Raw genomic sequence first — 19,403 nt, forward strand, 5'->3', positions numbered from 1 at the left:
AAAATGCAACCATTATAGTCTGTGCCACTACAGACACCGACTACCGCGACTATTATAGTCGCTGTGCCAGTTGAAGGGAAACAATAGATAGTCATAAATACACAAGAGTCAATAATAATCTCTACCTAATTTAAAAATCACAGCCTCTTATATCTAAATAAAAAATTCATTGTTGTGGTATAAAGGCCTACTTTGAAGCCAAACATATAATTTACTGTTAAATGCATTGTCAGAAATACTTTGAATTTCCAAGGGCAGTTTGTTGAACAATTTGATTCCAATGAGTTAGATACGGTATGGATCATAAACATACACAAATGACGTTTTGGCCCGAAAATAAACATGATTTAGCATTGCTTAAATGGAACTGCCAAAACATGCTAGCTATTCAGGACAACAATAAGAATTTGTTGAATAGAATTTGTTTATGTTTATGGTCCATACCGGTATTATTCTAGTATTCGTGGTTGTAACTATTGAGCAAAGATTACACTGAAGATTAGGTACTCGATATGGGAGAAAATAGTTTTGGTCAAATACTGAGCTGTCTCCCACCAAAACTTAATACCCCAAGTAGCCTACTGAGGCAATTTAAGCTTATTGTTAGCAAACTTTTATTTAGCAGTGAAATAAATAATTTAAAATATTATATTTCATTTCAACTTTAAACAAACATTTTCAATCAGCTTTTAGCGAATTTCCCTATAGGGAAGTACCGTAGCTATTACCGTACGGTAGGTCTAATGGTAAGACTTGAGCTCGGGACCGATTTACTTTTCCATTTTGATGTCCCCAGAGGTTTGAAAATGATGCTAGGCATACCGGTACTTAATTATTTATAACATAAGTGATTTGTGGATCTTCAGCAAAGAACCTTTTCTCATAGCAATCATATTGTGGCTTAGACAATGCAATGAAGATGCAATGTGACATATAATTTAGGTTCTAACTGTCCAGTCTCATTGGAGGAATTTAATTCATCCTTACAGATTTGGTTTTGCTGGGGAGGCTTGCCCAAGATGTATTGTGCGGTCGGAAGTTAAAAGTTCGAAAACAGGAACTCTCAGACAAGTTATGAGCTTCACAGACAAAGAAGATCTTTATGCACTCCTTGTGGACTTTTTGCACATTCTTTTCTACAAGTGAGTACTGTACTAATTATGAAATTGAAATGTGCCTACAAGGGTTAATACTGGAGAACCTCAAGGCATTGTTTCTGTTAAGTTATAACATTTTGATTTTTTTTTTTTTTTTTCTAAAACATTTAATATATAGATTTTACAAAAAAAATTAGAGGACTGTAAAATTAGAATTTTGATTGAGTTTATAAACCAGTAGACTTAAGTTTGTCTTAAATAAATCCTTTTTTAGCGAATTTCCCTATAGGGAAGTAGCTATTACCGTAGGTCTCATGGTAAGACTTAGGCCCGGGACCGATTTACTTTTTCATTTTAATGTCCCCAGAGGCCAAAAACACCATTCGTTCAAATTTTTATATATGTATATATATAGATTTATACATATATATATATGTGTCCGTGAACACGATAACTTGAGTAATTTTTATCCGTTTTTGATGAAATTTGGTTTGTAGGTGTAAGGCAGGATAAACTTGAATGAGTTTGCGATCCAGCATGATCGGACCATGGGAAAAGGGTTTTATGGGGTAAAAATTGGTTTTTCTCACTTCTTACCCTCAAAACACAAAATTTCCCAATTTTTCTCCAAACCTTCTTAAAGAGCTTAAAAAAAAAAAAAAAACAATTCAGTATATCAAAGTGTTTTTGTACGATTATTGGTTACGGAGAAAACTAAAAAAATGGTAAATTTAAAATTCCCACGTTATTCTTATGGAGAATATTGTAAAATGTTGTAGTTTGCTTGTTTATGGATATATTTTGATCAAACTTGGCAAATTTATTTATTTTATAGTAAGCTATCAATATTTTACTAAAAACACACTACTTTATTAGTTTCCTTGTAGCAGCAAACCTAGGTACTCGTTAAACCTAATGTTATTTAAATAGATCAATTGAAAATCAATTCGGCCAAATGGAAATTTGCTTAGACGGTAGGTTTGCTGCGGCGGGGGTATTTTTATTGAAACCTATTTCTGTTTACATTTATTTAGGCCTACAACACAATAAAATTGGAAGCAAAGATCATATGAAAGAAGATTCCTGAAGTGTATTTACTCAGGGGAGGTATGGAAGAGGCTACGATGACAGCTGTGGGCTTCTTATTAGCTAAGGGTACGCCATTACCGTAACAAAATGATCTGTAGCCATCGGCCTCGGTGGTCTAATGGTTAGCGTTCCAGGCTGATATGCTGAAGGTCCCGGGTTCGAATCCCGCTGGTAGCATTAACTTTTTGTCCAAGATTTTTTATTATCAGCAAGTTTGGTTGGTTTGGTTTGGTTATGACAGTTTAATTTTATTATTAAGTCATTATAAACTTAATTGAGCAATTTCTAGTTTTATTTAATAAACAGAATTATTTTTTCTATTACTAAACTTTTGTTATATTATTTCATTATCAGCAAGTTTGGTTAGTTCGGTTAGGTTATGATAGTTTAATTTTATAAAAAAAAAATTATAAAATTGAATTTTAGGCATTTATAATTTTATTTTATGAACAGAACTATTTTTGCGATTAGTAAACCTTCATTGCCAAAGTGCTCTCTACTACAGCGCTGTTCACGGAGGAATTTTCAACTAATGCCTCAATCATACCTCCCCTAAGTCAGACCCCTGAAGTGTCTGACTTACACAGAACTGTTTTAAATGTCATACATAATTTTATGTCTGTAAAAAATAGAGACTGTATTTCACCTAGAATTAATACAGTATAGGAGGGCTGTTTAGAAAGTAAGAAACTTTGTTTTAAGTCCATTGTTGGTGATGGTGAGTTAATGTTGTTCAAAGGTTTATTGGGGACATTTTCCATCACGATGGTGAAAAACAATACACAACGTTTTGGGATCTGGAATCTGATCCAGTCATCAGGTGAAAAAACTTAACTAACACATTACAACTAACAATACACAAACGCCCAACCTAATACACTACAGAGGGTAGCAGTAAAAAAATATGCACTGTATGGCAGTCAAGTCATGATACGACATGTAAATAATAACCAATCACAAAACACTACAGTCTATAAAAAGGGGTAGTGTGAACAGCTCACACAATGGAACACTAATAACACCGTTTGCAATGACTTCACCAATGAGACTGAAGCAACATGGCCGACCAATCGGAAACACTGAGACAACAGAAATGGTGTCTGGTACCTGGAAAAGTAAAACCAACAAAATGACCGAGCGATGTACAGTGCCGCAGAGACTCTGCCTAAGTGTGTTTTGTGTCCTAAAACGCTGCACATTAAATTTCCTAGCAACCCTTCTGATTTTTTCCGATAGCCCTAACACATACGGGATTGACATGTGGACGAGCTTTTCCTTGTGATTTTGTAAAGGTTCACGCGTAGCCCTATCTTTCTTGCTTGCATTCGTTTATAATGGATCGAGGGTATCCGTTACTAGCCAAATCCTGTTCTACTTTCTTTATTTCATCCTTCAACTCATCCTGATTGGAGCATATGCTCTTAGCCCTGTCAAACAGAGAGTAAGCAACCCCCTCCTTGACAGAAATTTGGTGGTTAGATTAAATACCCCCGCCGCAGCAAACCTGCAGACTAAGCGAATTTCCATTAGCCTGATAGGATTTCACATTAAAATGCCTCCTTTAAAATATCATATTTATTCCCTATTTAAATAGAATTAGTTTAACGAGTACTTAGGTTTGCTGCAACAGGGAGAGTAAAAAGGTGGTTTTTTTTATGTTAATAGTTTAGTAAGAAATAAATGTATTTTCCAAATTAGATCAAAACATGTTCATAAACAAGTAAACTACAACAGTTGACTTATTCTCCATAAGAATAACATAGGGATTTTAAATTTACAATTTTTTGGAATTTTCTCTGTAACCATTAGGCGCACAATAACGCTTCAATATACTAAATTATTTGTTTTTTTAAGCTTTACAAAATGGTTTGGAAATAAATTGTAAAATTTTGTGTTTTTAGGGTCAAAAATGGGAAAAACCTATTTTTACCCCATAAAACCCCCCATAAACCCCCGTTCCCATAGTCCGATCATGCTGGTTCGCGAACTTGATCGAATAAATGTAGGTTTACACGTTTGTACCAAATTTCATCAAAATCGGATCATTTTTGCTCGAGTTATCGTGCTGACGGACACATATATATATATATATATATATGAATTTGAACGGATGGTGTTTTTGGCCTCTAGGGACCTCAAAACGAAAAAATAAATCGGTCCCGGGTCCAGGTCTTACCATGAGTACTACGGTAATAGCTTATTCCCTATATGGGAAATTCGCTAAAAGAAAAATCTGTGTCCTCCTCTTCATAAGAAGCAAAACAGGTGTTGTGTGCAATACTTATAAAACTTATAATGCCATAGGTCTAAATCCTCAAAACATACAAGATTTGAAATAAACAACGTATAAATAAATACATGTTGTAGGCCTACTACACTATACCAACATTGCTGGTCGACGAGCAGGAACATACTCGTTAGTGGGATTAAGTCAGGGCTATCTGATATTGTCAATCATCGCTCTTAGTATAAGTGGAAGAGCTGGTCTAGAGGAAAAGAGTGCGGCCTCAGTCGCCTAGGCCCCCTTGTTCAAATTCGTCCAATCGTTAAAGGCTTTTTCTATCTGATAATGCTGCAATCCTCTAGGATTAGCCTGAAATGAAATATAGTATGACAGGTCTAAGCCTAGTGTTCTAGGATTTGAAAGAAGGGTATGCAAATAAGGAATAAGGTTAAAGGTAAACAATATGGAGGAGTTTATGTTTGCAGGCATGTACAGCTGAGTCCGAAGGAGCGACGTGTGGTTGTGGTCGAGTCAGTCCTGTGTCCGACTGTCGTAAGAGATACTCTGGCAAAAGTCTTGTTCCAACATTTTGAGGTAAACTTACCACGCTGTGTATTGAAGTTTTAATATTGGTTCATAACTAATAAGTGTTACATTTTAGATTTTTTTCCTTTGACTCTAATTTAAACTGGCTTCAAAACTGACAACAATGAAGTTTAATAAATAAGCTCAAGGAAAATGTAGAATATGGTCCAGAAGAGTTTGGTGAACTATTCCTGGTCTTGTTAGCAGATTGTTCGGGATGTATCTATCCTGAAGCACAATATGATTGGGAAAAAATAAGTCAAATGTAGGACCGAACTCATTTCCCGGCTTCATGAGGCGTGGAATCGTGTAGGCTACTCTGAAGATTGAGGATAGGACACTGTTGCCTATGGAAAACATCCTGAGATCTGGTGCTTTGACGATATGGTAGTTTTGACTACAATTTAGGGTACTATGGTAATGCACAATGTAATTTAACCTTTTTTATTGTTAAATCATAGTGATTCGAAAGCCGAAAGCCATACCACAATTCATATGTATGTGTTCCCTTTTTGTAAAGATGTGTTAAATTGACAAACATCAGTTATAGCTGTAAGCAACGTTTGGTTATGCAGGTGTGTTCGATGTTGCTGGTGCCCTCGCACTTGGTTGTGTTGGCGACACTGGCCATAGACACAGGTCTGGTGGTAGATGTAGGACACAGTGAGGCGCAGGTGGTACCCGTGTATGAAGGCGTCCCTGTTCTGCGAACGTGGCAGGCGCAACCTCTGGCAGGTGCCGCCATAGAGCAGTACGTATAGACCTCAAATCTTAGTACAGGTTGGGCCTGACGATAAGGCATTTTTCTTGTTACTGTATTTGAATAACACAACTAGGACTAATAAAAAAACAACACAGTGTCCAAAATCAAAGGAATAACTATTCACTTCACTGGTCCTAAGCAAATTTAAATCCCAAACTCACTATCGACTAGACTGTGCTTTTAGATAATTTAATTGAATAAATTAAGTAGAAAAGTGTAATTAGTATAGGTCAGAATTTGCTCATCTGCATGTGAATATAAGCATGGCTTTGAAGTTTGGAAAATTGATTGTAGTAGCAACCATTCTAACAATTTTAGTCTGTTCTTCAGGAGACTTAAGAAGACCTTGGTAGAATGGTATGAGAAGCAGGATAGTGGTGAATCCATCAGGAAGTCCCAGCAGGCCAACAATCTACCTGACTCAGTTATTGAAGATATAAAAGGTATCTTTGTCTGTAGGTTTTAGCACTTTGGTAATTAGTTTAAACCTTCCAGATATAAAACTGTTATTTATATTTTAAAACATCTGTTATGTCTACATTGACCTTTGGACACTGAAGTAGGCATCCCCTGGACCAGCTGCTGCAACATATATTTCATTAAAATCCCATTTTTTTAAAATCCCATGGTTGAATGATCCTCTAACAGAGCGTTCTACCATAGTCGGCGAGCGGAGAGAGGAACGCGGAGAGCGGACTCCACTTGTCTTAGGCAATTTAATGTTACTGTTTTCCTAGAAGCGGAGCGGAATGCCATGTTAATTTCAATTCCGCTCTCCGCGTTCCTCTCTCCGCTCTCCGCTTCCGCGCCTAGGAAAACCCAGCTTTATGTTCTACTGTCCAAATCATGGTCATCAGCAATCAAAGCAGGTGAACTTTTCAATCACAAAATATCTGCAGACCTTCTGCGGTTGTGATAATACTATGGTAGTGAGTTCGGCTCAAACTCGATTGTTTCACCCCTTCCAATACACTCTAACACTTGACCCAGATCTACGAAACAACGTAAATAACTTAGAATAGGTGTAGTACTATGTGTCTGTAAAAGCGTTATATTTTTTTATTCACTATCTATATATTAATTTGAAACTGTTTTTCTTTGTCATAGCTATTTTGAGAGAATGGCTGGGCGTAGAAACTCGGTAGGGGTGTCTAAAGAAAGGTCTTGGTCTGTAGATGAGCCATCAAAAGAGAAACGTGGTAAATTCCCTCGGGGCTCTGCCCCAGTGGCCTTTAAAGTCCCATCCCATGTTATTCTTATGGAGGAAAACAGAGTTTTTGTCACAGCTAATTTGAGAGAACGGCTGGGTGTAGAAACTTGGTAGGGGTGTCTAAAGACAGGTATTGGTCTGAAAGACAGCCCTCAAAATAGAAAAGAGGTAAATTTCCTTGGGGCTCTGCCCCATAGGCCTTTAAAGTTCACTCTGCAATTTTGTTTACATTATGATCATATGGATAATTTTACACTACTTTTAATGAACCAGCTGTTAATATTAAAATTGTATTCAAAGGTCTACTGAAACTGTCAAAATTAAATGTTTACATTATTATTTATGATTTTAAAATGATTCTCCACTGCATGGTAAGTTTTTTATAGTTTCAACAAAATGATGAATTTATGATACGTTTTAAATGTTTTGTTCAAAAATCTATGCATTATTGCTCTTAGAAAATGTTAAATTATGAAATAAGTGTGACATATCATTTTCAAAGGAACATATAATTATTCCTTATCGGGTTAGCTTATGTATTGTAAGGTTGGCACTTGCCTTTTTTTTCCTACTTTCAATCACCATTTATTTTTCAATTCAAGAGAGAACACCACAAATTCATTTATTGGTATGAAAGTTTTCGATAATCGGGTGGAAAATTGTGTCATAGATGAGTAACTTGCATTGAGGATGAGAGCTGTGTTCAAGTTTTGGAATAGACTAACTACGGAGTATGTTTCATCTATGGTTTTGGTGAAGTAGGTGAACTAATGTCAATTCAGGTATTTTTTTAAAAATGTGCAGGCCTACAGGGTTTTTACTTTGATGTACACATGTAGCTAGGTTGAACAACGCATCTAAACCTCACTACATACAACACATTCGGAAACACAACAGTGTCATCACATCTCATTGCATTTGCATAATTTGTTACCAAGGCTGGACTAGGTTATGCATTTGGTTCCACAAATGTTCAAGATTTGTGATCAAATTTCCTACAATTATGGTTCATTCCATCCACGAAAAACATGCACAGCTTTATGTGGTCGATATGGCCAGGCAAAACTAGGCTACCCCATAAGTTAATGAATTATCAAGTAAGAACAGGATGATTAAATACATGGGTCGATGTGGCAAGAGAAGGAATTAAAATTGCTTGGATTGAAGTAAGAATGTTACTGCTATCTGGAGAATCAGATATTTTTATCAAATACAGAAAAAACTTATTTAAATGATGATAAAATTCTGTATTTTTATGACTAAAGATGAAGATTTACTTATAAATCTGGATACAATCTGAATGATTTTTCTAAAGCAGTTGGAATTAGTTGTTAGTAATAAATATTGACTCTTTCTGTAACATGATAGACTAATTATATGAACTCATTCTCCCAGATAGTGAAAGTGGCTTTGACATGAAACAAACTCATGAACAAACAATTATAACGACTCCTAAAAAACCTTTTGGGCAACATAAAGCCGATAAAAAGGTAGGAAATATTGTGTTAAACGAATTCAACAATCACATTTTTTAGGGAACACAATCGTCATACTTATTATTATGCTTATCCTCCCTTCATTTGACTAAGATTTTAATGACTTCACTCTATCTATCGCAGTTAGCTGAATTTACATAAAACCTCAAGATTAACCGTCGATTTCGACGGGGTTCCACTAGTTATTTATGATTTTAAATTGATTCTCCACTGCATGGCAAGTTTTTTATAGTTTCTACAAAATGATGAATTTATGATTCGTTTTAAATGTTTTGTTCAAAAATCTATGCTTTATTGCTCTTAGAAAATTTTAAATTATGAAATAAGTGTGACATATCATTTTCAAAGGAACATATAATTATTCCTTATCGGGTTATCTTATATATATTGTAAGGTTGAAATTCAAGAAAGAACACCAGAAATTCATTTATTGGTATGAAAGTTTTCGATAATCGGGTTGAAAATTGTGTCATAGATGAGTAACTTACGTTGAGGATGAGAGCTGTGTTCAAGTTTTGGAATAGACTAACTACGGAGTATGTTTCATCTATGGTTTTGGTGAAGTAGGTGAACTAATGTCAATTCAGGTATTTAAAAAAAGTGAGGCCCACAGGGTTTTTACTTTGATGTACACATGTAGCTAGGTTGAACAATTCATCCTAAACCTCACTACATACAAAACATTCGGAAACATAACAGTGTCATCACATCTCATCGCATTTGCATAATTTGTTATCAAGGCTGGACTAGGTTATGGATTTGGTTCCGCAAATGTTCAAGATTTGTGATCAAATTTCCTACAATTATGGTTCATTCCATCCACGAAAAACATGCACAGCTTTATGTGGTCGATATGGCCAGGCAAAACTAGGCTACCCCATAAGTTAATGAATTATCAAGTAAGAACAGGATGATTAAATACATGGGTCGATGTGGCAAGAGAAGGAATTAAAATTGCTTGGATTGAAGTAAGAATGTTACAGCTATCTGGAGAATCAGATATTTTTATCGAATACAAAAAAAAAAAACTTATTTAAATGCTGATAAAATTCTGTATTTTTATGACCAAAGATGAAGATTTACTTATAAATCTGGATACAATCTGAATGATTTTTCTAAAGCAGATGGAATTAGTTGTTAGTAATAAATATTGACTCTTTCCGTAACATGATAGACTAATTATATGAACTCATTCTCCCATATAGTGAAAGTGGCTTCAACATGAAATAAACTCATGAACAAACAATTTAAAAAGACTCCTAAAAAACCTTTTGGGCAACCTAAAGCCGATAAAAAGGTAGGAAATATTGTGTTAAACGAATTCAACAATCACGATTTTTAGGGAACACAATCGTCATACTTATTATTATGCTTATCCTCCCTTCATTTAACTAAGATTTTAATGACTTCACTCTATCTATCGCAGTTAGCTGAATTTACATAAAACCTCAAGATTAACCGTCGATTTTGACGGGGTTCCACTAGTTACTATTAACTAAAAATGCTTACAGTATGTTATCAAAAGTGAATTATTTTTCATCAAATGCTCCAAATTTTGGTGAAAATAAAATAACCTATTACTGATTATCTGAAAACAGTACGGCCAAAATTGATTCAGATGATTGCAATTTTATCATATAAGAGGGTAGTGTTGGAAGACGTCTTTAAGCGTAAAATGTGAATCAAGGAGTTATTAGACATACAACTTGTACCTACTGAAACTATTGCTTACTGATATACAAAATTAGGTTTTAAATTGAATATAATTAGCTAATGTGTTGCATTTGTTACAAGTGCGAACGTCGTTTGTCACCAAACAAGAGAGAGGGGTGCTATACTGGGAGGATAAACAGCCAGAACCTTCTGTCCCTGATGTCCTGTGAGTGTGCAAATAATGTCTCTGAACACTTGGTTTGTAACTTCTTTCATTCGATGTGTATATTTTGTATGTCTCAAGTGTGTCCAGTTTCCTCCCTTTCCTAAAACAATGTAAGATTTTGAAGCAATGATTAATGTCACTTATAGAATGAATTTTACTGTATTAATAATTCATAGCCATAGACAAGAATCTTTATAAGTAAGTATACATAGTTGTATCTTCTAAATTATGTTTTGACAAGTTGTAAATTTTGAAAATGTGGAGTTTGCAATGAAACTAGTCATAAAATTTTGAAAATGTGGAGTTTGCAATGAAACTAGTCATAATTAGTCATTGAAAATTCCAACTACAGACAGAACTCTTTTGTCATAAGGTTTATAAAGTCCAGGAGCTACAAAATTAACTGTCATCACTTTACTGTAGGTACCCAATAGACGGAGATCATAACATCACAGTACCAGGGCCAGTGAGAGAAGCTTGTCATGAGGTTTTGTTTGAACGAGACAACGATCAGCTGTCTCTACCCAACATGATCCTGGACGCCATCGTCAAGGTAGAATATTTTACCCTCACAATGGATGGATCAGCATTATTCTTCTATGTTACCCGTTATCCATAAGGAGAGTAAAGAAATTACAGTAGATTGCTTATCTGCCGATTCTGTTTACAGAGACTGGTAATACAATGACCAACTGGTACAGGCTACTATGCAGAAGCGCTGTAACTTTGAACATGGCCGCTTCCCATTCTAAATACTAAGGCCTTAATTATAGATGTTAGCCTCCGGATTGCCAAATAATATTTTAAAAGGTTCAAATACCTGCTATAAACTATAAAGCAATCCATTAAATTTTTTTATCTTTTTTAATGGATCGCTTGGTAGTAGATATTTAAACTTTTTTTAATAAAACATAAATTATGGTGTTTTTGGCCTCTGGGGACTTAAAAACAAAAAAGTAAATCAGTCCCAGGTCTCATGATATCTGCTGTAATAGCTTATTCCTGCAGGGGAAATACACTGAAACGTAAATAACAACACTCTTTTGCTCCTCTTTGCAGCAAAGTAATTGTTAAGTATAGCGATTTTGTTTTGCATTAAAATTTAAACAATTAAATTCCCTTGTTAGAAACATAATTGCAAAACACACACATTTATTGTTTTTAATGATAGTTTGTACTAAAACACCTACAAGGATTGGGTTTGTCAACCCATTTCCCACCTAAACAAAGCATTTTCGTCTCACTTCTACAGAGTGTCAAGTTCATTTGGCAGAGCTCTTTCGGTTAGCGTCCTGTTCCTCGGTATTTCCTCGGCATATTCACAAAAATTGATTTTGACCACTTTCCCCTGGTTTTGATTTTTCCTTACAAAATTTCAGTTGTGAAGACTGTAACAAAGAAAGAAAGAACACATTTTTGAAATGAAAGAGTTTGATCATTTTACTGTGCATGTTAGACGTGACCTAAACATTGACTCTGTGACTACTTGCAGAGTTCCATAGACATGAGGCGACCACTGGCAGAGAACATAGTGTTAGTGGGAGGTTCTGTGATAGCTGCTGGGTTCAAGGCTAGACTTCAGTCAGAGCTGAAGCTGTTGCTACAATCCCCTGAGTACAAGGACAAACTGAAAATCACCACCTTTAAGTTCCACAATCCTCCAGGGGTGGAAAACTATATCGCATGGCTTGGAGGTTTGTTTACCATTTTGGAAATTGAAATTATCAAAGTGCAGGTATTGTTTTCATTTTTTAGTCACTTCCTCTTGTGGACACTTGAGGAGATCTTTGTCTGAATTTAAAATAGCGCTAGTCTTCAGAACTTAATACAATTTAGTTCACATACTGTACTTACACAAATTGCAGTAGCCTATTATGCTTATTTCGCTTCAATTATGAACTAGTGTACATGTTGCTCGAATTCGAGCAATTGTAAAGTATTACAGGAGTTGTTTCAAAAAGAATAACATCATATTTACAATGAGTTTAAAAGAGCCAACTCAAAGATTACCGGTGTGTTAACTCAGACCATGTTTATCTTCGTTATTGATAAACCTAAGGCATTCCGGCCGGTTTTCTCCTTCTCAAAATGCGCAACACATGTCATTGATAGAGGGCCAATTGAGAAGGAAAAGTCGTTTTGGGATAGTTTAGGGCGCATTTGTAACCTAATAGTTGAGATTGTCCAGGGTCAGGTGCTGACTGTGATGAGTTAAGCCTATTACCACCTATTACGCGCCACTGTTCTGTAGCTGCGATCGTTATCACGATTACGCCTCCTGTCTATGTTTCGTTGTCACATTGGAGTAATTTAAAAGAAACAACAAATAAACAAATTATAGCTACACAAAACAACGATGAATGCACAAATTTAAGTTACAATCATGCTAACACGATCCGTCATAGCAACACAAAACAAAGTTAAATACACAAATTTAAGATACAACCATACTAACACGGTCCGTCTTGGGGGTTATGTTTACACAAACTCAAATAGTAAATAAATGTACTCAATGCGTTTCATTGAATTGAAATATAAACAACAGCAATTTAATTATGCAGCTGATCAAAATGTAAACAGTTAAGTTCTCCATAAGGATAACATGGGAATTTTCAAAGCCACTGGGGCAGAGCTTAAGGGACTTTTTCATAAATGTAAGGCCAGTTTGCAAATCTACGCGACTGCTCTTTCCAATGAGACGTCAATGGATAAAATCGGTTAAGAAATGGCGGAGGAGTTCAACCGACAAAGTTTCATGTAGCGTATTAATTATATAGATTACGGACTTATTTTATGGGGATCGTCTAGACAGCAAAAAGTGTTTATTCTTCAAAAATTGGGGTAGACATAAAGCCAAGGTTCAACAACAATAGGATAAAAATAACACCTTACCTAATAAATCAATCGATAAATAATTTCGATCCATACGATTGCCACAATCGAAATCTACTACTGTTTACAACAGCTGATTTTTACTCACCGGAGACTAAAAATGATTTTTGCTCCCTAGAGATTTAAAATGCTACTTTAGACCTGCAATGCATGCATTAAAAACGGCTGTTTTTGCTGTAGTATGACGAAAAATAAATTTAATCTATTGAAGGCCACAGGTTATGTGTGGAGCATTAGTAAACAGAATATCAAAATTAAAAAGAATATATGTGTGTGTTGTCACCCATATAATGGCCAAGCAAGTTAGTTAAAATACAAAAAGAGCAATGTGTTCTTTACTTCATCTACTACCATTCTACCTTTTTTCCACCCTTTTTGACAATCAGACTCCTTCCAGTAGCCGAAGAAACGATTCAGAATAGGGTACAAAATATGTTTTTCTAAATACAGTAAACCTTTGATAGTTCGACACGGGCTGAGCTATTTTGCCAAGTGATATATTTTAATGGTTACTTGTGATGTAAGCTGACTTGAACATTAATTTGTCATTTATTGTTGACTTGAGACTTAACTAATGAACAGTGAAATTGTTAAGCTTTTTAGTATTTAATAAATTTGGGTTACGGGGAGCGAGCTGGTGTAGTGGTTAGAGGGCGGGACTTCAGTCCCTGAGGTCCCGGGTTCGATCCTCGCCAAGTCACCAATGGATTTTATCTAAGTGATAATGCCGTAACCCCTAGGTCTAGCGTGAAGTAATGTGAAAAACAATCCCAGGCTCGTGCCTAGCGTCCTAGGACAAAAAAAAATTTGGGTGTTTTCTATAAGGATTGTGTTCTTACTTTCCTGTATATTAATATTAAACTCCATTTACTCCCTATAGTTGGACATCCCTTAAGTCCACAAAGTGTCGAACTATCGAGGTTCTACACTGTAGTAGCTTTCCAGTTTGTTCAAAATGCATATTTTCAGGTTTTAGTCAATCGCAAAATTACTATCATTCCACAATGCTGCAACGGATTGTTTATCTAACCCTAGTGTCTGATGTAGGAGCGTTGTACGGAGCTACAGATATGATCACCATGAGGTCCCTGACAAGGGAGGGTTACTCGAGTCTGAGCTCGTCTAGTGTTCCTGACTGGTGCAGTCTGCTACACAACCGTCTCAGCCACCAGAACGGACCGTCGTTGGTCATCTGAAAAAAACTGCGCCTCGACCTGAAGAAGGTGTTCGCCCCCCTACCTTCCACCTCACCATTGCCTCATAGATAGCACTGTAGCAACTAATGTGTTTTATAAACTATGTTATTCAGCATTGATGGTTGCGGCTTCCGATTGGTCAAAATGTCCTGCATACGTCAATTTGTCTTGTTTCTGGGGGTTTGAGTTGTAAATCGTATCTTTGGTAAAAGTATACACTCTATTTTCATGCAGGTGTAGGTAGTTTTAAAATAAAAATGAATATAGTTGAATACATTCACAGAGTGCGCTGAAGTTGATTACTGATTCATACTGAAAGTTTATGATTCAGTAAACTTGTTAACCCAGTTAAATTCAAAGAAATAAATAGGGATGGACAGGTCCCGAAATTTCGGGAATTTTTCGGGAAAAAAATATTCCCGATTATCGGGACGGGATTACATTTGACTCGGGAATTTTTCGGGACGGGATTTGGTCCGATTGTCGGCAATTTTTCCCCTTCGCGAGTGCCGATAACGCCGTTATTGCGAGCGATAGGTCCGCGAACGCAGGAGACGAAGTCATACCGACGATCGCGCCGTGACCGCGAGTCATGACGACGATCGCGCCGTGACCGCGAGTCATGACGACGATCGCGCCGTGACCGCGAGTCATGACGACGATCGCGCCGTGACCGCGAGTCATGACGACGATCGCGCCGTGACCGCGAGTCATGACGACGATCGCGCCGTGACCGCGAGTCATGACGACGATCGCGCCGTGACCGCGAGTCATGACTACGATCGCGCCGTGACCGCGAGTCATGACGACGATCGCGCCGTGACCGCGAGTCATGACGACGATAGCGCCGTGACCGCGGAGTCATGCTGACGATCGAGCCGTGATCGCGAGTCATACCGACGATCGCGCCGTGACCGCGAGTCATACCGACGATCGCGCCGTGACCGCGAGTCGTGACGGCGATCGCGCTGTGACCGCGAGTCATACCGACGATCGAGCCGTGATCGCGAGTCATATCGACGATCGCGCCGTGACCGCGAGTCATACCGACGATAACCCCGTGACCGCGGAGTCATACCGACGATCGCGCTGTGACCGCGAGTCATTCCGACGATCGTGCCGTGACCGCGAGTCATGATGACGATCGCGCTGTGACCGCGAGTCATACCGACGATCGCGCCGTGACCGCGAGTCATGACGACGATCGCGCCGTGTTCGCGAGTCATACCGACGATCATGCCGTGACCGCGAGTCATACCGACGATAACCTCGTGCTTGCGGAGTCATACCGACGATCGCGCCGTGACCGCGAGTCATACCGACGATTACCTCGTGCTTGCGGAGTCATACCGACGATCGCGCCGTGACCGCGAGTCATGATGACGATCGCGTTGTGATCGCGAGTCATACCGACGATCGCGCCGTGACCGCGAGTCATACCGACGATCGCGCCGTGACCGCGAGTCATGACGACGATCTCGCCGTGACCGTGAGTCATACAGACGATCACCCCGTGACCCGCGAGTCACAAGTTACTATAGGTACCTGTAAATTGTTACCCATTTTTTGGTTTTTATAGATCAGTGCCACAAATGCTAAAAATTGATTTCGTATGTCTTTTTTTGGTAACTGCAATACAGTACTTTCTTTTTATGCACAGAAAAAAATCCCGTCCCGTCCCGTCCCGAAAATCGGGAGGGAAATAAAAATCCCGTCCCGTCCCGTCCCGAACTAAAAATTCAATCCCGTCCATCCCTAGAAATAAATAATACAAATGTGATAGCAGCGCACTAAGTCATTCAACTGTGTTCTTTTTGAAAAAAAATAAAGCTACAGGTTCATTTAGATGATGACTACACCAGCATCCAAAAGGCAATGGTCCTGTGTAGAGAATAGAGACTGAAGACGATGGTTTATTTTATATTTGTAATTTGTTTTACAAGTCTATGTAAAAAAATCTCTTTGTCACCCATGCTGAAAAACATAGTTTTAACTAACTCTTGCTTTCCTAGTTGTAGGGAAATGTTGAAGTTTCAAAAAGTGCTCTGTATATGCAAGTGGTTTGTATTTATTAACTTATTGCACAATATTATGTTTATAAGATTGTTATAAATTTTGAATGATTAGAGATTTATTTTTTAGTATTTATTGATCACTGTTCAGTTTTATTTGTCGATTTACACTTGTTTTCTTGTTTATTTTCATAAACACCTTACATAGACCTTATATTCTGCATCATATTATCCTGCACTTTGTCCTTACATAACCCTTATCTAGTGGTCAATGTGTATGGAAAACTATGCTCTTATTGACTGAGGTAGTGATGTGCGATACGTATCGTATCGTATCGGAATATCGCGATACGCGAGGGACGATACAATTATTTGAAAAACAATACGTATCGTATCGCCTAAAACGATATTTGTATTTATATCGGCACATAGAGCGATACAATTCATGTCAAAACGATATTTTTAAGCTTTTTTTGCGCAGGCCGAGCAAACTGCAAAATCTGTACTCTGTGGATGTGTAGTTTGAAATAGGAGTTTTTGACGTCTGTATTTTTGATTTTTATTTGATAATGTACCAGTCCCATCCCAGTCCAGTCCATTTCCACTAGCGTGCTATCTAGCACTAGCAGTGCAAAGTGTGGGAACAGTTTAAGGCGGTCGTGGTGGGAACTGTCTGTGGCAATTACACTAATGTATCTGCAATCCTAAAATACTATGGGAAGGATAGGGAAACAGGTCCAAGACGTAGGGAGTTGTGAAGGAAGTAGTAAAGGCGAGCAGTGTGGAGTGTGGAAATGGATTAATGTATCTGCAATACTAAGACTGTTTTCAGAGTAAACTAATGATTTTCCCCGAGCAAAGCTTGGTCCCCAGGTACTTATATAAATTTGCCGTTTCTAGGTTAGGTAGGGGAGGGGGAAAACGATACGATACGTATCGTTTTTCGATATTTTTGACGATACGATTCACGTATCGCAATACAGACGCCCGATTCAATATGGCGATACGATATTTTTTTCCGATACGTATCGTATCGCTGTATCGCGATACGCGTCCGTATCGCCCATCACTAGACTGAGGTCAAGTAAAAATAAATATAGTTTTAAAGGCTGTCTGTGTCTGTATAATAATGCAAACTTGTGATGTGGCTGGTCCCACATCACAAGTTTGCTTGGAGAAATATTGCAATGTTTCGGTTTTTGGCTGCAGCATTTAAAGGTACCAGTACAATATAGTAAAACTGTTGTGTTCAGGATATTTAAATAATTCATGTTTAAATGCATTATGAGACTAAAAAAGACACAGTTGTGGATCTGTTGTCGTCTGTAAAGTCGTGTTCTGTGAAGTTTTTTTACACCAAGATTCAATATTCAAGTTTGCATAAATATTTTGCTGGTGTATCAGATTTTCCAAACATTAAACTTTTCAATGTAATTTTTTGACTAAAATTTGTGATATCTTGGGTGATGACTATAGATAGATAAAATCAAGGATGATAGTATATTTCCTAATTAGCCTAACTAAACTAAATGCTTTTATAAATTTTGTTTCCACAGTTTCTTAAGGATTTGCAAGAAATATCTGTTTTGATGTTTATTTGTATTTTTGTAAATAAATGCATTTAATGTAAAAATATATCTGGATTTTTATTTATGATTTCCTGTGTGATTTCAACGAACATCATACTGCAAATTATTTGTAAATACTAGACAAATGTGCTAACACAATTTGATTTTTATGGTTACTTTTTGTAATAAATTTACTGGGATTCTTCCTAGTGTAGGCTTCTTAAATTGATATAGACTTCATTTTGTGTTTTTGCCTTCCGGATTACTTCTCAAATAATATTACAAGAGGTTAAATTACTTTATTTACGTCAAAGTAATCCTTATGTCATATAAGTAGGCGATCGGTTTCGATGCCTGTCTTTGACATCATTATCAAGCTAGACGTAGAATCTATCACTCGGTGGAGGTCGTCAAAAGTCCTAAAAAACACGTAGTCACACAAACGTATAAACACAAATAAAAAACGATGAAACGCATGGCCATGCAAACTATCATTACTACACGCGGGTACAGGGTCTAGTCTAGACCTACACCTCCAAATAAGGTAACTTAACTTGTAATATTATCTGATGTAGACTTTCAAATATTATAAAAAAATCTTATTACAACGCAAATTAAAAAATCCAATGGTGTTAGTAATTATTTAGAAAACTATCATTTATAAATTATACCAGTATTATCATGTGAGTAAATAAACATAACACATATTATCACAGAATATATAATTATACAATATTTGCATGCAATGTATTTAATATAGATTTTTTACATAAACAAAATAGCTGTATACAGGGTGTTTGTGAACTCTCTCGAAAAAATTCACAGGATTATTCCTTGGGTTAATACATGAATATTTTACATTATAAACATGGGTCGCCGGAACCTCGTTTACCGTCTGTCTGTCTGTATGTGTTTTTTATAAATAACCTTACAACTCGAGTTTGAATCGAGGTAAAAACTTTAAATTTGACACACTTATGTATTTTAACGTGGTACACAAACATGCAAAATTTAATTTTGTTGACTATAGCCGTTTCAAAATGGCGGCCATCTAAAATCTTTGACCTCAAATTACATGAAAACCACTAGTAACAGGTAGAAATTCCCCATCCGCGAATTAAGAATAAGAATAAGAATAAGAAATATTTATTTCCATTGATCTTTATAAAAGAAATAGGACACGTCATTGTTATACATAGTTACAAGGTGATTCAGTGTTTACAGTACAAAATATCTAAATTTAAATAGCCACTTACATGAAAATAAAAGCTTTATTTCAACTTACTCTTCAAAATCTAATATTTATTTCACAACTTAAAAACTCATCAATTTTGTAAAAGGGATTTTTAACAATCCAGTCATACAGTTTATTTTTAAAAATACTGTAAGAAA

General features: G+C 36.7%; 3 protein-coding genes across 3 annotated transcripts in view; 1 reads left to right on the forward strand and 2 right to left on the reverse strand.

Annotated features, from left to right (window-relative positions):
• The window catches only part of LOC128985246 (ATP-binding cassette sub-family C member 10-like), an 18,990-nt gene extending 18,208 nt beyond the window's left edge, over positions 1–782 (reverse strand). Inside the window, 1 exon segment of the mRNA XM_054404637.1 lies at positions 775–782. Coding sequence (XP_054260612.1) covers positions 775–782 — 8 coding nt within the window.
• Positions 783–806: 24 nt separating this feature from the next.
• Positions 807–15,022, forward strand: LOC128985247 (actin-related protein 10-like). Its single transcript, XM_054404638.1, has 9 exons — positions 807–824; positions 958–1,142; positions 4,896–5,004; positions 5,571–5,746; positions 6,089–6,201; positions 10,259–10,343; positions 10,767–10,896; positions 11,836–12,037; positions 14,283–15,022. Exons 1-9 carry the CDS (start codon positions 807–809, stop codon positions 14,429–14,431), a joined length of 1,167 nt encoding a protein of 388 aa, XP_054260613.1. The 3' UTR covers positions 14,432–15,022.
• The window catches only part of LOC128986773 (polyphosphoinositide phosphatase-like), a 30,026-nt gene continuing 22,264 nt past the window's right edge, over positions 11,642–19,403 (reverse strand). Inside the window, exon 17 of the mRNA XM_054407291.1 lies at positions 11,642–11,731. The gene's annotated coding sequence lies outside the window, so the exon portion shown is untranslated. The remainder of the gene's footprint in view (positions 11,732–19,403) is intronic.

Source organism: Macrosteles quadrilineatus, unplaced genomic scaffold, assembly GCF_028750875.1.
Source record: "Macrosteles quadrilineatus isolate MER2022 unplaced genomic scaffold, UCM_ALF_1.0 Scaffold_2__2_contigs__length_208266976, whole genome shotgun sequence".
Classification (NCBI taxonomy): domain Eukaryota; kingdom Metazoa; phylum Arthropoda; class Insecta; order Hemiptera; family Cicadellidae; genus Macrosteles; species Macrosteles quadrilineatus.

What these genes read in the sequence shown, in the direction of transcription:
- LOC128985247 (XM_054404638.1), top strand. An exon ending in TCTTGTTCCAACATTTTGAG is followed by an intron (nt 5,005 to 5,570) that starts GTAAACTTACCA and finishes TTGGTTATGCAG; the next exon opens with GTGTGTTCGATGTTGCTGGT. An exon ending in TCCTGGACGCCATCGTCAAG is followed by an intron (nt 10,897 to 11,835) that starts GTAGAATATTTT and finishes GACTACTTGCAG; the next exon opens with AGTTCCATAGACATGAGGCG.